Source organism: Zootermopsis nevadensis, unplaced genomic scaffold (assembly GCF_977971745.1).
Source record: "Zootermopsis nevadensis isolate Lab colony 2312 unplaced genomic scaffold, Znev_1.0 Znev_ptg000024l, whole genome shotgun sequence".
NCBI lineage: Eukaryota > Metazoa > Arthropoda > Insecta > Blattodea > Termopsidae > Zootermopsis > Zootermopsis nevadensis.
The window spans coordinates 9,545,419-9,560,079 of NW_028259156.1; the positions used below are offsets into that span (position 1 = coordinate 9,545,419).

At 36.5% G+C, this 14,661-nt stretch overlaps 1 protein-coding gene across 2 annotated transcripts in view; it reads left to right on the top strand.

The window, feature by feature from the left end:
* Positions 1-13,407, top strand: part of LOC110838483 (neurotrimin-like) — a 124,185-nt gene extending 110,778 nt beyond the window's left edge. The window contains exons 10-12 of one of the 2 annotated variants that reach the window (XM_087355358.1): positions 3,980-4,054; positions 8,902-9,543; positions 9,871-13,407. In XM_087355358.1, coding sequence (XP_087211484.1) covers positions 3,980-4,054; positions 8,902-9,068 — 242 coding nt within the window. In that variant the 3' untranslated portion in view covers positions 9,069-9,543; positions 9,871-13,407. Of the gene's footprint in view, positions 1-3,979; positions 4,055-8,901; positions 9,544-9,870 lie in introns of those variants that run through there. The other variant, XM_022081694.2, reaches the window with a different exon arrangement.
* The last annotated feature ends 1,254 nt before the right edge of the window (positions 13,408-14,661 follow it).

Consider the following 14,661-nt stretch of genomic DNA (forward strand, 5'->3'; position numbering starts at 1 on the left):
TTGTTTCGTATTCCATATATGAATAAAGGTTGAAGCGGCCAAGAATATAAATATGGGAAATGAGTCAATATTGATCTTCCATGGGAATCCTCCCCTCCCTCCATACCTGTTTCTACTTTCATGCTCTCTGGATCAAATCAACATATACGTACGGGCAGGTCAGAGTCGTGTGTAGAGAAGCCCGCAACAGAGAACAGGAAGTAACCTGTTTCAACAGAACCAATCAGAAAGCGTAAAAAGCTGTAGTAAATATGCTAACCCCCATACCTCTGCTATGACACATTCAACAGATTTTTGAATGGGGGCGTGGAACGGTCAAGTTTCGAGTAAAAATATATGTTTAACTCCCCGCACAATTCAAAAACTTTAACGAAATTACTAATTACGAGAATGAATGGAGATTTAGACTTTGACGTCTATTAAGCCTCTATGACACAATTAGTCTAAATAAGCGGTCAAACAAGTGAACTGCCCGAGTAATTTAACTGAAACCTTGGGCGTGACACACTTTGTTGACGATTGTTACTAACAAAGACTTCTGAGAGAGTCCATTTCATTCCACTACAACATACATAAATACAAAAAGTCAACTAAATTCCGGTCTGAACAGACAAAATGAAAAGAGTAGCATTTAACGCTATTACTGCAAATGGGCCTTTTCGAATAGAGTCCCCCCGGGCAGGATGTGCAGCTCAAAAATTACACTGCATTATGAGTGTCAGTATCCTTCGAAACTGCCGTCACTGCACACAAAAATTTCTACTGAGTCATACTTTCGTTTAGATTCAGTTCTATGGTGTCATTCTGAACTATATGTTTCGCTTAAGATTTAATCATCATCAGATTCGACACGCGAATTTTCTCGCACATTAGTCCATGCACTGTTAACGTAAATAATATTCACACTGTTTCAATCTATAAAACCACTAGAATATATAAAATCGTTATTACCACATGCACAATTGGGCTACTTATTTGTGTCGCGTTATCTTTTTGTAAAATATAGAGTCGTATTTTAAATATCCCATTTACATAGTTGCTGTAGAAGGTTATACATAATTTCAGTTCTTCATACCAGTGGTATTCAACCTTTTTTGTTCGCGTACCCCCAGATATAATTTCTCTTCAACTTTGTACCCCCAAAGTTGTTGGTGTATAATTCAAATTATACATAGTATATAATCTACATCTAAAATAAATTAAATTACTGATTATTCAGTGTTTTACATAAGATAATTTTTTTTAAATTTCACGTACCACCTAAGATGTCTTCGCGTACCCCCGGGGGTACGCGTACCCCAGATTGAATACCACTGCTTTATACTATATGCGCTTGGGGGGGGGGGGGGTGCGCGTACGATATCTTGATTTTGTTCGTGTTGTACTGCTGGTACAGTTTTATATGTATTCTGATGAAGGAATAAACGCTGATATCTAGTTCAAGGATATTTATATATTCTTTGGAATGTCAGGTTATTAATCGATGTTGGTGTCCGTCATTTACATTTTTAGTTTATTAATTAAACTATGCTTCATTTGTCTATACTATTAAAGTTTTCCTCTCTTTTGCACATTTTACTTAAGGTCAATACATTAGAAATGGTTATAATATCATATATGTGTCCTGTATGTATGTGTTATGGATATCCTTTTCTTACGTGTTAACTCACTAAGTACATACACAGTGAACTCGTAATGAGTAGGAATGTGGTTGTCTTCGGGTTGATGCGCCGTGTAGTCTGGTAGTTTACCAACGTTTCCGATGTGCTTGCTCCCTTCATCTTCAGGGTGGTTGCTAGCACCTTTGAAACGTCTAGCACAGGAGTCGTCAACCTTTTATACCTACCTCCCACCGGTGCCGCACGAACTGCCCACCACCATGAAAGAGGTACAGCTCGAAGACTGAGTGATGGCCGGTGATAAGCCCCGTCCTCGTTATTCGCACTAAACTCGTGCCTTTAGCTACGGAGCTCATTCGTTGCTCCCTCGTCCACGAGTATACTTCGAGAAGTGTCCGGTGAATTATTATCTATATTCAAAGTTTAGAGATGGAATTCCAAAGTAAATTACAAAAGCATATTTTAAAAAGTCAAACTCGCGAAGTTGTTAGCAATGTATTCGATATATGGAAGAACAAAAACCCCCACCGCCCACCATGAAAGCTTGAATCGCCCACTAGTGGGCGGTAGGGACCAGGTTGACGACCCCTGGTCTACCAGAACACACGACACAACAATGCTGAATACAACCATCTTCATACTCAGCGCCGTGAGAACCTAAATCTCACCCTCTAACAGGTAAGTCGTGGCCGTCCGCATTTTCGTTTATTTCAACATGAAACTACTCAATACGAAATTCGGAATTATATTAAAATTTGCTACACTAAGCTGGTGCCATTCCCATACAGTATAATCCCTACGTTACATTAAGTTCAAATAAAATGTATTACTTTCTAATAACGGCCCATCCTGCAAGTATTTGGTGCGTTATACTTTGGTCTATAATTAAGTCGAAACTTCCACTTTAAATACATTTTCGTACTGTATATATATATATATATATATATATATATATATACACATATAACTAAATCAAGACATCGGTTCCCAGTCTATGATGTGTAGTGTCTGAGTACAATTTTCTTTGCAAGAAAAGTCGATGTTCTTCTGGATTGCGACTGTCTCCATAAAAAAACCCTGAAAATGGAAACAGCATGTTTCTTCGAAACGTTAGTACCCACCAAATGTCCACTGACTAGGAGTTGTCGAGACAGGTTTTGTAGGGGAACAGATGACCTTAGCATTCTACTACCATTTCCGCGTGACATCAGCTTTCACTTGGGTCGTACAGCAGAGACTCTTTGGTCATACCAACTCTCATTCGCATTTATTTTGGCACGTGTAGTAAAAACGGGCGGTTGAGTAAAACTGCGTAACCATCTCAGTCGGTGAACTTCACGAATCTACACGCCTTCACAACCCAAGAAACATCATCGATATCTTCACCGCTGAGAGAGCATCAAATATCAATTCTTGGGTCTTACGTCTAAGCATAAATCATACACAAAGAAGAAAATGGAACCATTAGGACACTGAAAAAGTGTTCCTCAGGGCTACAGAACAGGGCATCAGTCAACTAACCCTCGACTTAATTTCTGTATGGATTCGACTAGGAAAACAGGGTGAGAAACATTGTAATTATTTCTGCGCCACTCCGTCGGTCCCAGTGGGTAGCACACTAGCCTAATATTCAAAAGGTCCCGACTTCAATTTCAATATTTGCCATTAATAACAATACAAGTGACAAACAATCGTCTTAAAACGAGAGAAGATTTAAATCTCGAATCGTCGTGTATATCAAATGTGTCTCAGGCAAAGGCACTGGGATGTGTGTAAATGAAAACACAGAAGAGGGAACTTATCGTCGGAATATTTAAAGTTCTGAATACGTAGTAGCGCATCTCATAGGATTTTATTATTTTCAGTTTGGCCAATCTTATTTTGAAGATGGTCTAAATAAACGTATCGAACTTTACATTAATTTAAAAAGTTTTATCGCTACAATAGAATGAACGGCATGTTATATTTTATAGCCATTTAGACTTATTATCCGTATACAAAAGATTCCCATGTATTTACATAATGAAATTAGTAAATCAAAGTAGGCCTATCATGGATAAGGATGGCAGGCCTGTTATATTTTTAACAGTATGACGGAAGTATCGAAGACGTATGTTGATATTGTGGCATTCTCTTACACAGAAACTCGAAGTTATGCTTCATTTTACAGAAAGTTTTAATGTTCCTTTTTATTTCATCCTCTGCAATTTCGCGTACCGTTACCATCTAATATTCTCAGCGCTCGTCTGCTAATGGCCGTAAATGACAAGTTACATGCATGTTCGTGTGGGCAAGTGCAAGTAAATTGGAAAGCGTGGTTTCGGAAAGCATTATAATGTGACTATTTGCTCACCTTACAGGTCGTGGCCGGCAATGGAAACAACGCCATTCAGAAAACCAACTAGACTACGAGGTGGAGGGTTGGAGGGTCTCAGGTAAACACATGTAACAATTGGAGCATTCTTAAGGGACAACGTTAAGACATGGAGTAATTTGTACCTCTCGATGCGTTAGGAAGGACAAATTTGAGACTCGTAACTCTTTGGGAGTACTTCACGGTGTTGATTATGCATGTAAGACTTGAGGTTCTCACAGCGGTGAGTATGAAGATTTCCGTCTTCTGGGTTGTTGAGCTGTGTAGTCTGGTAGTATGACCTCTGAAACATCTACCAGACTACACAGCGCAACAACCCAGAAGACAGAAATCTTCATACTAAGAATCGCCCTGATGACGGAGGCAGTATGACCTCTGAAACGTTGGGTAACATCGACCAGACTACACAGCGCAACAACCCAGAAGACGGAAATCTTGATTATGCATATTCCGCTACTTCACATGCACGATGAAAATGTCCAATAAATGTCCATCCGTGTGACCGTCATAGTAGATAAGCCACAAAACTTTTTATTGTATTCAAAAAATAAGTATTCCACAGGCATACAGTTATTCCTAAGAAGAAATAAGTACTGTACTAAAAATGTAGACCCGTGTTAGGTTGAAAAGTTGTTTTCGTGATTTTCTGACTATCTTGGAAAGTTTCTACTTTATCCGTACACTACGAAGCACGCCTAATGTATATGTAGCATCTTCAGAGAAGCTACCATCTTGTATCCACAGAACTTACTTAAAACTCATATCAGTATCTGTGAGTTTTCTAATTTCTTCTTGCATTTCTTCCTCTTTATGAGTGATTGATTGCTTTAGCCTGCTACACCTCATAATTAATTCTGAGTAACACGGTGTAAAATTAATGAGTGATCAGCCCCTTGGAAAGCCTATACCTTTTCAAGATAACACACAAAAATGAAGCGAAACTTCATTGTGCAACATAGTTTTAGAACCCACAAACTGAACTTGCGAAAGTCTCAATTGTAAAACACGAATGTATATGAAGTACAAAGCCACAATAGTGCACGCTTAAATTTTCTACCAGAAATGTAAGTGGTCTTCCCGATGATTATTTTACAAAAATGTGTAAAACACTCCACTTTGGTTAACATTGGATGAAAATATCTGGCAATTTACGCGTCTGGGAACTAAAATCACTGGGTGGAAAATTCGCGAATGAGGAATCCCCAGCCGGGGTATTCCAGAGTGGGGAGTCCCTAGCAGCATGCAACCGCGTTTTGAATCCCACTTCATGACGCCTTAAACCAGCTAGACAGGCACTACCACCCCCCAACCATTCAGGTCGTTGACGTCAGAGAACTGAAGTCGCCGGCTTTATTCACAAAGGCCAAATTTCAAATCCTGAAAACTACTTCAAAATCATTTACGAAATACATATATTTCCTAACTTGTTCGTGAACCCATTAATTAGCTGTGTGTGTCTAGTCATGACGTCTATTAATCCGTCCCCTGATTAAATTAAAGTGTCATGTTACAGGCACTTTAAGACGCATTCCGTGGCAGTTCACTTTGATCCATGTCCTAATTTTCCACATTCGAGAAACAATGTTTTAAATAAGTTACATAGTTTCTGTAATCTATGGCCACATAAGACGTTTCCTGTGTAATTGCGTATAAATACGGAGGCAAACTGATTTTCGCAGATACTGCAACTGTGTTAAAAAGACTAACGCTTATAGCTCTCCTATATTCTCCACTCCTCTCTCTCTTAACAAACTTGGAGTTATTTTAAATCCAGAAGAGAAGTAGCCTTAATGTTCTGTAAATACGGAATTGAGCGCAATTAAAATGTCTTCCCAGTGTGAGCATTCCTGATTAAAGTTTCGTTTTGTAAATATCTTATTAGAAGTTCATCTCTAACTTACGTAACGCTAATGATATCCCCTTATGCTATTCCTGGAACTCATAACATCTATGCAACTAGCGACCATAATTATCTTGCTAGACTTAGTGCGATAAACATGGAATATCAGTAAAATTTACAACTCCTGTATCACTTGTATTTTGCATAGAAAAGATAAAATGTAACTCTGCATGCTGGTGAAATATCCTGTTTTAATAAAGTATAAAGAAGCATCAGTGTATCTTGTATAAAACTGAATAAATAAGAAAAACATTCTTGTTCGGTTTCAGAAAATGGTATTAAAATGGAATAATCATTTAATATTCTATCTAATTACAGAAATCGCAAACATTTCTTCTACCGCCATGTAGAATAAACACCGTATGACATCACAACTTACATAACATTCACTGAATTACGATCCATTGCAGTGAAATAATAATTGTAGTAATGTAAACAATCGGGAGTGTCTAAAATACAGATTGCCTGAAGTTCTTCTCTGAAATTATGGCATCTGAAACACGGCGAGTATGTGAAACAGTGTAGGGGGTTCTCCTGGCAAAGTAATAATTCATGTAGAATACACTTCCCCGTGTGAAAATCGATTATTCGGCTCTCTGCTGCTGACAAATGCTGAATTTTCGTCGAGGCAAAAGATGCAGAACATAGTTTCCGTAGAACACAGTTCTCAATCCCATAAGAACTAGTACAAAATATTATTTCAATTCACTTATTTATCTCACAGCGTGATTTTTGAGATTAGAGACTAGGTAACTGTTTGGCAAATAAAATACTATTTTCCATGTGTAATAACATTTATGCTACACTACACACTGACATATTTTGATATGTACACACCACTGATTATTAAGCCTGGTATTATAAGATTTACTCACGAGGAACACATACATAAACAGTATTGACAATAACTCTTAAATATAAACACACCCTAAAGTAGAGGTTATTCTGCGCTCTGTAATCTTTTTGGAACTACAATCAATCCTTTTTGGTTCATTTATGATGGGTTATTTACAGTCAACATTTAATCAAATTGTCTTAACTGTTACAAACTAATTATCATGCATAACTGTCAAATAAGCTACATGTAACACTGTACATGGAAGGTAATTAGATTCGTGTGATATTTGTACGAGACACTTAAAATGGGTGGTAAAGATGGCTTGTCAGGGATTAGCATCCAAATTATTGTACTCTGGCAACACATTTATCGAAAGCGTGAAAAATGTTGACGAATTCTGAACATATGGTTCTATTTATCTATCAGGTTACCGCTCCTTAAAGTACAAGTAATTAATTATAGTAAGCCACAGCAGTTCTCGGAAGTACAGTGATATTTTAAAGTAATTAAATAAATTAATTACAATAGCTCCGGAAAAAATGCTGGTTAACTTTGAAATACAATAAACAGAAGAAATATATTTACAATCACAGTGAAATTTTAAGTACTCAAATTAAATAATTTCTTTAGATATTGCTATTACTTTATTTAGATATTTTTTTTGTCGTTTGGCACTAACGTCCTCAAAAGAACACAATGATTAAACTACTTAGAAACTAAAGGTGTTCACGTCCTGTCAAGGAGGAAGATCGGACCTCAATATTTGACGTTAGGTCCTTCTATCGGATCCAACAGTTGCCTCTGATAATTGGAGGGGCACTTACACTTTACAACAAAGTAACTCTATACTTAGTTGTGTAAAATTTGAGATTCTCACGGCAGTAAAGATATTGTTGGTCTATCCTGACTACAATTTTTCGCGATTTTTCTCAGTCCTTCCAGGCAATGTCTGGATAGTACCTTAAATTAGGCCACGACCACTTCCTTCCACATTCTTTCCAATTTATTATTCACTATCATCCTCTCATTCGACGCTGTATAGTCTGATGTACTGAAAAAGTGGCGTTAAATAAACTATAAACTCAAGTTTGATTCAGCATGTTTCTCTAAAATGTTAGTCCACGCGGCGTTACAACCCATAAGAACAACACCAATAAACGCAGCTAAACTAATTTCTGTTTGTTCAACAAACGTAATTCAATTACATTAATTACCTCTAATTACTTAGAACTAGCTATATGAGAATACGCTGTGTCAGATTCTCGGCTCAGAGATCAATGTTATGATACAATCACATTTCATAACGTTATCAGATGGCCAATAATCGTAATCTCTCTCTCGGATTTAATGGCAATCAGTCTCAAACAAACACGAAGCACTGCATTACACACGTCGCTATTTACAATATTCTGTTGTCATTTTTATCGCATCAGATCCAAATCGGTTTAAAATAGCACACGAACAAGCCTCACATTTAGTGAACAAAATATGTATTTCATTTATGCAAAATTATTTACGAAAAACGTATTTTCATACGAAAGGATTTAGACTGCGTGGAAAATAATCCCATGAAAATGTGCACAAATAATAAGCTTTAAATTTAAACTGTTTGTGCGTTCCTGCTGTCTTTACTCTTATGTAAGGAGATTATATGACTACTAAACATGCTGATTTATAACAGATGGAATCGTTCACAACAAATTATAACAAATCCTTCGATAATTATTATTCAAAGTCAAGTACTTAGAAACGACATTAAAAATAAGTACGATATTCATAGCAGAACGTAAGGACCTAGGAATAATACATTCACTTTGTAATATGCTACAAATCACTTGCCTCGAATGTGAAGAGCCTGTAGGAAAGGTTTATTTCCAATTATAATACCGCATACATAAAATATACGGAACAGAAGAACAGAGATTTCTTCAAAGCGACATATCTCGTTGGTAGTACGAGAAGTGTTCAGATACACAAATTCCTGATATGTAAATATATGCAGTATTAGTCAGATGTTCTGAGAGGTATACGTATTAACATATCGATATGTTTGTTCGAGGAAAGGCAAATGACGTGACCCAGACATAAGTGGTAACATGGACTCCTTCGCATCCAGTACAAAACAACTTTAAGCGCTGTATAATCTCACTGACATTTTCGTGTGTTCCAGACTACGATGACGACTACACACTTCCGTCTTTCGGGCCTCCGCCAGCTAGGTATCCTGGGGCCCGCAGTTCAGCTACCACATGCCCCCCATGCGTCTGTACGAAAAGCGGAACTTGGTTCCTCACCTGGTTCATTTGCTGGGTTGTTCTGTACAGTGGTTACAGCTGATCATGCAACGGACACAATGTGCCATGACAGAGTCAATAAAACTTGTCTTCAGAAATTATAGAATTATAGTGGTTCATGGACAAAGTGTTTGATGGACGAACAAATACTCACAACAAGACACTAAAACAGAAGAACAGTGTGCAGTCGAAAGTGTATGTGCTCTGCAAACTCATTTACAAATTCTTTGTAACGCCCACATTCCGAAATACAGGGACAGAAAAAAAAGTGATGACTGAGACGAACCAATTTCTGCAAGTAAGAATATTATTCAGAATTACTACTGAAGCATCTTAGATTTTTATCACAACACAGACTTTTCCTAAACAGATGCTTAACTGTCATTGTCGAACACACATTTATTGTGTTAAAGTCGTGTTCTATGTGGTGATTAGTGATGTATTTAATTGTAAATCAGAAATGAGTTAGCCAAGTGATGTAATTCATCTCATCAATGCGACGACAACTGGATTTGAAAGTAGGTACATACGTATGTAGATGGTAATGAAAGGCATTTTTATATTATTAACAAGCATTATTAGGTAAGGGTGTTCATAATAAGAGAACGGATTTCAATACGTAGCTCCACAAAAATAAGTTTAAAAAAAGATAACATAATTCACTGTTCGTATAGGATAAGACTCAACTTAAAATATGCGATAAGAATATCTACAGAAACTACAGCGGTCATTGTGAGGGAGAGAGATAATAGCTTAAAAGTGTGATAGCATGTCCCTTAAACTTAATCAACCTTCTAAATATAAACTATATATATATATATATATAAGTTTATGCTCTGTTACAGTTTGATTCCTCCAAACGTTCATCATCCGAAGAAGGATGTGTATGCAATTGCCAATGAAGCTGATTAAAACGTGTGAAAAATAATTACATACAGAGGAATAAACACGTTATAAAAACAGCAGTCATAGTTAGGCGCCGAGTTTAAACTACCGAAAGTCGCTGGTACTAACAACACTGACCACAAATTTCGATTTATTGACGAGGTGGTGGAATAATGTTCTGTTGTGTGGCCAACTGGTCTTCCAATTTCATTAGCTCGTTAGTAAGTTCTTCGCTGCGTCCATTTCTAAATCCAAGACAATTTAATTATTACAACATCAGGTACTGATTTGGATACTTCAACATGCAACACATAAGTAAAGAAACTTGCTGTCCCCCGTATTTATTTAAAATATCCGCAATTAAAACATAATTATTATAGACCTATGTGACGTAGACTGTCTGAAAACTACAGGATTTTGTAAAAGCCATCTTAGGAAGTTGCCTGCTATTAAGAAAGAGAAGCTTCTTCTAAGTTATTTTTGTGTAATATTACATATATAAAAATTGTACTTAAATACTTTACTTGCTAGCCTGTGAAAAGCCTTTACTACTTGCATATAATTATACTATCGATAATGTAGAACTGAAGTGCTAATGTACTCATTCTGGAACAGATGTAAGTAATTTGAGTCAGCGATCGACAGCAGTCCGAATGCTGAGAGGCAGGGTGTTTATTAATCAATTAAATAAATTTTACCTTAAAATTAGTACATTTTACTTCCTTGGAATCAGTGCTGTCATTGTCAGTCCTTGAAATATTCTATACAATAATTTCTGCAAATTAGATTTTATTATGGTATTTCAAATGCAATAGGCTTTTTTCGAGGAAAGAAAATTTTGATTCCTATAATCAGATGTCGTAACACACCGTACAGAGAAAATTGTCCTTAGTTGCATCACATTCCTCTATTCCTTTTAGGAGTGTTCCTCGTGGTGTGGACCATTTGTAAGGAAGTACCAAGGCGCAAGAAATTAAGTGCTGTTTCTTAAATGACAAACTGCTTTGGTCTCTGGTCATGGCGGTAATTGGTTATCACATCGTTAGTACACTTGTAAAAAAAGTATTGACTGCCACTGATCTACGTAAAAATGAATTTGAAACAGTTCTCAAAACGTAAACTTGTAAATCACATAACTAGGGAATCTCAATAACATGTCAACAAAGCGCTTACTTAATAAACTATGGAAGAACTTTTAAACAAAACCCAATTCTGATGCCGTAATTGTGTTTTTTTCGATTTTAATCGAATGTAAAGTGATTAAATATCATGAATTTTCACAACCACATATTAATACTTCAGCGCAACATTCTTGAGCCAGAAAATATTTACGAAACACCCTTAGGAGTAAAACAATACATTTAAAATGTATCATGTTAGTATATAACTATAGAAATAGTAACCAAAATTTAATAATATAATTTTCAAGCTTTGATGATGCTTACCGATGCATTCACATTATTGAATCTAACATAGTGATTATTACATACTAACTTACTGTTAAGCACTTATTTAAGCATTAACAATTGTCGTTCTCAGTTTAATTGAGGTTATAGAAAGTCTAATTTAAATCGAGCTTCACTCCTAAATATTCAAATTAAAAGATTTTAATGTTACCGTTCAATAAAATATTTCACTAAAATCACAACTAACAACTCCAACACCGAGACTAACTTCGGATTTATTTGAAACCATGATTGGCATTACTGTTTTATCTATCACTGCATTAGTAGTGGGTCACATGTATTAAATAATTATTCAAAGATTTAGAAGGAAAATTTATAATGCTAAAATTCAATTCACAAACATTTTTAGCAGATTTCGCTCGCATTTTCATACGAATTAATCGTAGTACTCGAGTCTAGCACACCAATTCAATGGGATAAAAGGGCTCGGTTCCACATTTTATAAAAACTCAAATATTCAACAGTAATACTAAAATTGGAGTCCAATTTTCACCTGACCAGTGATGAATAGATACAAAGTTTCCAATTGTGATAGACATTTCCAGTTATGTCTTGCACATTTAAAAACATACATTTCTCAATAATATGCTGGACCTTCTACACTGTTTGAGGTATATTTGAAAATAAAAATAAACATTTTGGGAGTTGGCTCTGTTCCCGCCTTTGAATGAATAATAATATCAATCACAAAATTGTATGCTTCAAAGTCACGGAAAAATAGTAAAAATTTTCAACACGAACTGCGGGACCCAGGAGAGTGAAGACAACTCAAAACTCGTAGCGTATCAAAGCTAACTTCGCTGTACCATTGACTAAGACTAACTCGGTAAGGCGGCGTAAAGTCCTTCTTGGTTTTTGGTGACGGCTTCTAGAGTGAACGAGACTAATCAAAAGTTTTCGGTATCGATACCAATCGTCGACACAGGTACAAGAAATTAATAATATCAGGTTAAGCACAATCAGTGAACATTCTCGGAATGCAGTCAACTCCCTGAGATCTTAATGTACATTAAATATACCACAGACTACAGGCAATGCCGAATGTAACTTCTATGTAATGAATCAACTGTTACTACAAACAACCACGAAACAGAGGGTCGTTGCGTAGATGGCTCTCTTGTGTGTTACAGCGATGTATAGTCTGGTATATGTAAGATTTGAGGTTTCCACAGCGGTGAGTATGAAGATTTCTGTCTTCTGGGTTGTTGCGCTGTGTAGTATGGTAGAAGTTTACCAACGTTTCAGAGGTCATACTGCCTCCGTCATCAGGGCGATGACGGAGGCAGTATGAACTCTGAAATATTGACATACATCAACCATACAACACAGCGCAACTACCCAGAAGACAGAAATCTTCATAGTCTGATATATGTTTACTAACATTTTAGGGGTCCTTGATGCCTCCATTATCAGATCGATGATGGAGGCAGCAAGGACCTCTGAAACTTTTGTAAAATTCTACCACGCAACACGATCCTTCAACCCACAATACAGCCATATTCGTACTAACAGCCGTCAGAACTTCAAATCCTAAGAAGATACTTATCATTCGAAAGGTAACGGTCAGCAACAAGAATGCTGTGTGACGTACGAGTCTACGAGAGAGAATGTGTACTCTTTGTAGAGATTAGTAGACTTATATATAGGCCTATATATTCACGTACTATACGATCGTTGTTGTTTTACATAGGCTAAAATATATTTTTTGCAGCTGATGGATGCTTTGTGCAGCAGAACTGATATTATGTAGTGATAAACTATAGGTAAACATATGTGTCGATTAAGCGTGTGTAGTTTTCATATGTATAATAATCTTCCATCATGTAGCACGACCAAATTGGAATACAGTTATGCATATTGACATGCTATTCCTGTAAACACTGACAAATAAGTGGCCGAGATGTGTAAGATTCCAACGAAGTCGTGCATGTGTCCAGCGTTGTTCATATAGCATTAAGAATTGTATAACATAATTATATATAATATGAAATCCGTTGCATTCTGAATAAAGAAGGGAGTACGCATATGAAATGGTTATATGTCTTATTGATTAATCCTCTGAAGTCGACGTCTGTCTAAATAACACCGTTCATGAACTTGCTCCGTACTTCAAAGAGAACACCATAACAAAGATCACTTTGTTAATGTTATTCAAGAACTGGTCCCTGTTTGCAGTGAGAATCATATGAAACTATCTTACTGATCTGGTGTTGATTTTCTGTAGATGCAAATAATTTTGTGAGAAAGAAAAGTATTTTAGAACCGTGTTACAAAATGTCATATGATAATGGAGGCAAACTCCACACATTAAGACCCATACGACCTATCCATAGGAAAGCGCCCTTTTCAGTTCTCCTGGCTTCATTCTCCTCTAAACATTTTTTAACCGTCCACTTACTAATTCTCTTTACTTCAACCCTGAATATAATGGAAGTATGTCACTCCGAAACGTTAGTTTTTAGTCAGATGACTATAAGACGTAGCAACCTAGAAGACCACAATTTTTCTCACACCAACGTGAAGATTTCAAATCCTACAACATTTAATGCAGTTCCTTAAACATCTCAGCTCTTTAAGACTTATATCAATTGACCAGGTCCTCAAACCACATGTATGGACTTAATTTTTAATACTCAGCTGATAGATCTATTGGTATAGTCGTATAGGTTATAATTTATTTTTATCAGTATTATACTTAGATACATAACGTCTATTACGTACGGAACTATAGCACTATTAATATTGCATTACGAGGTGGATGCCAGCCTTGTATCTCGAGGAAGCTAGATTTCAAAACAAGATTTGTATCGGTCTTGTATCAAGATGGAAGAATCAATCTAATGTAAGAACGTGCCCCAACTGTACACGATGTTATTTGAAGACGACTGGGTATCTCTGAGTTTCTACACGACCTGCAACCTCACACCACAGCGCAGGGACTCTGCTATCTGTATTCTGTGATGTGTAGCTGTGGAGTGAGACGCGATGTTTATGCGATATGGAAAGTAGTATTAGCCGAGTCGCGAAGTGCAGGCCATATATGGGCTTTAAAGTTGCTATGTTACGTAGAGGTTAACACTCTTCTGGAGATATTGAACGACGTTAAAGGAAAGAGTGGAAGGTATTCGATGTTCTAAATAGTTGTTACAGTCAGGCCTGCATGACGCCTGGAACCGCCGATAACATCTCGAAAGTAATTTATGACAGACATTTAGTTAATATATTTAAATATTTTTGTATATAAACTGAAATTTGTTATATTAATTAATTTATAAACCAATTCGA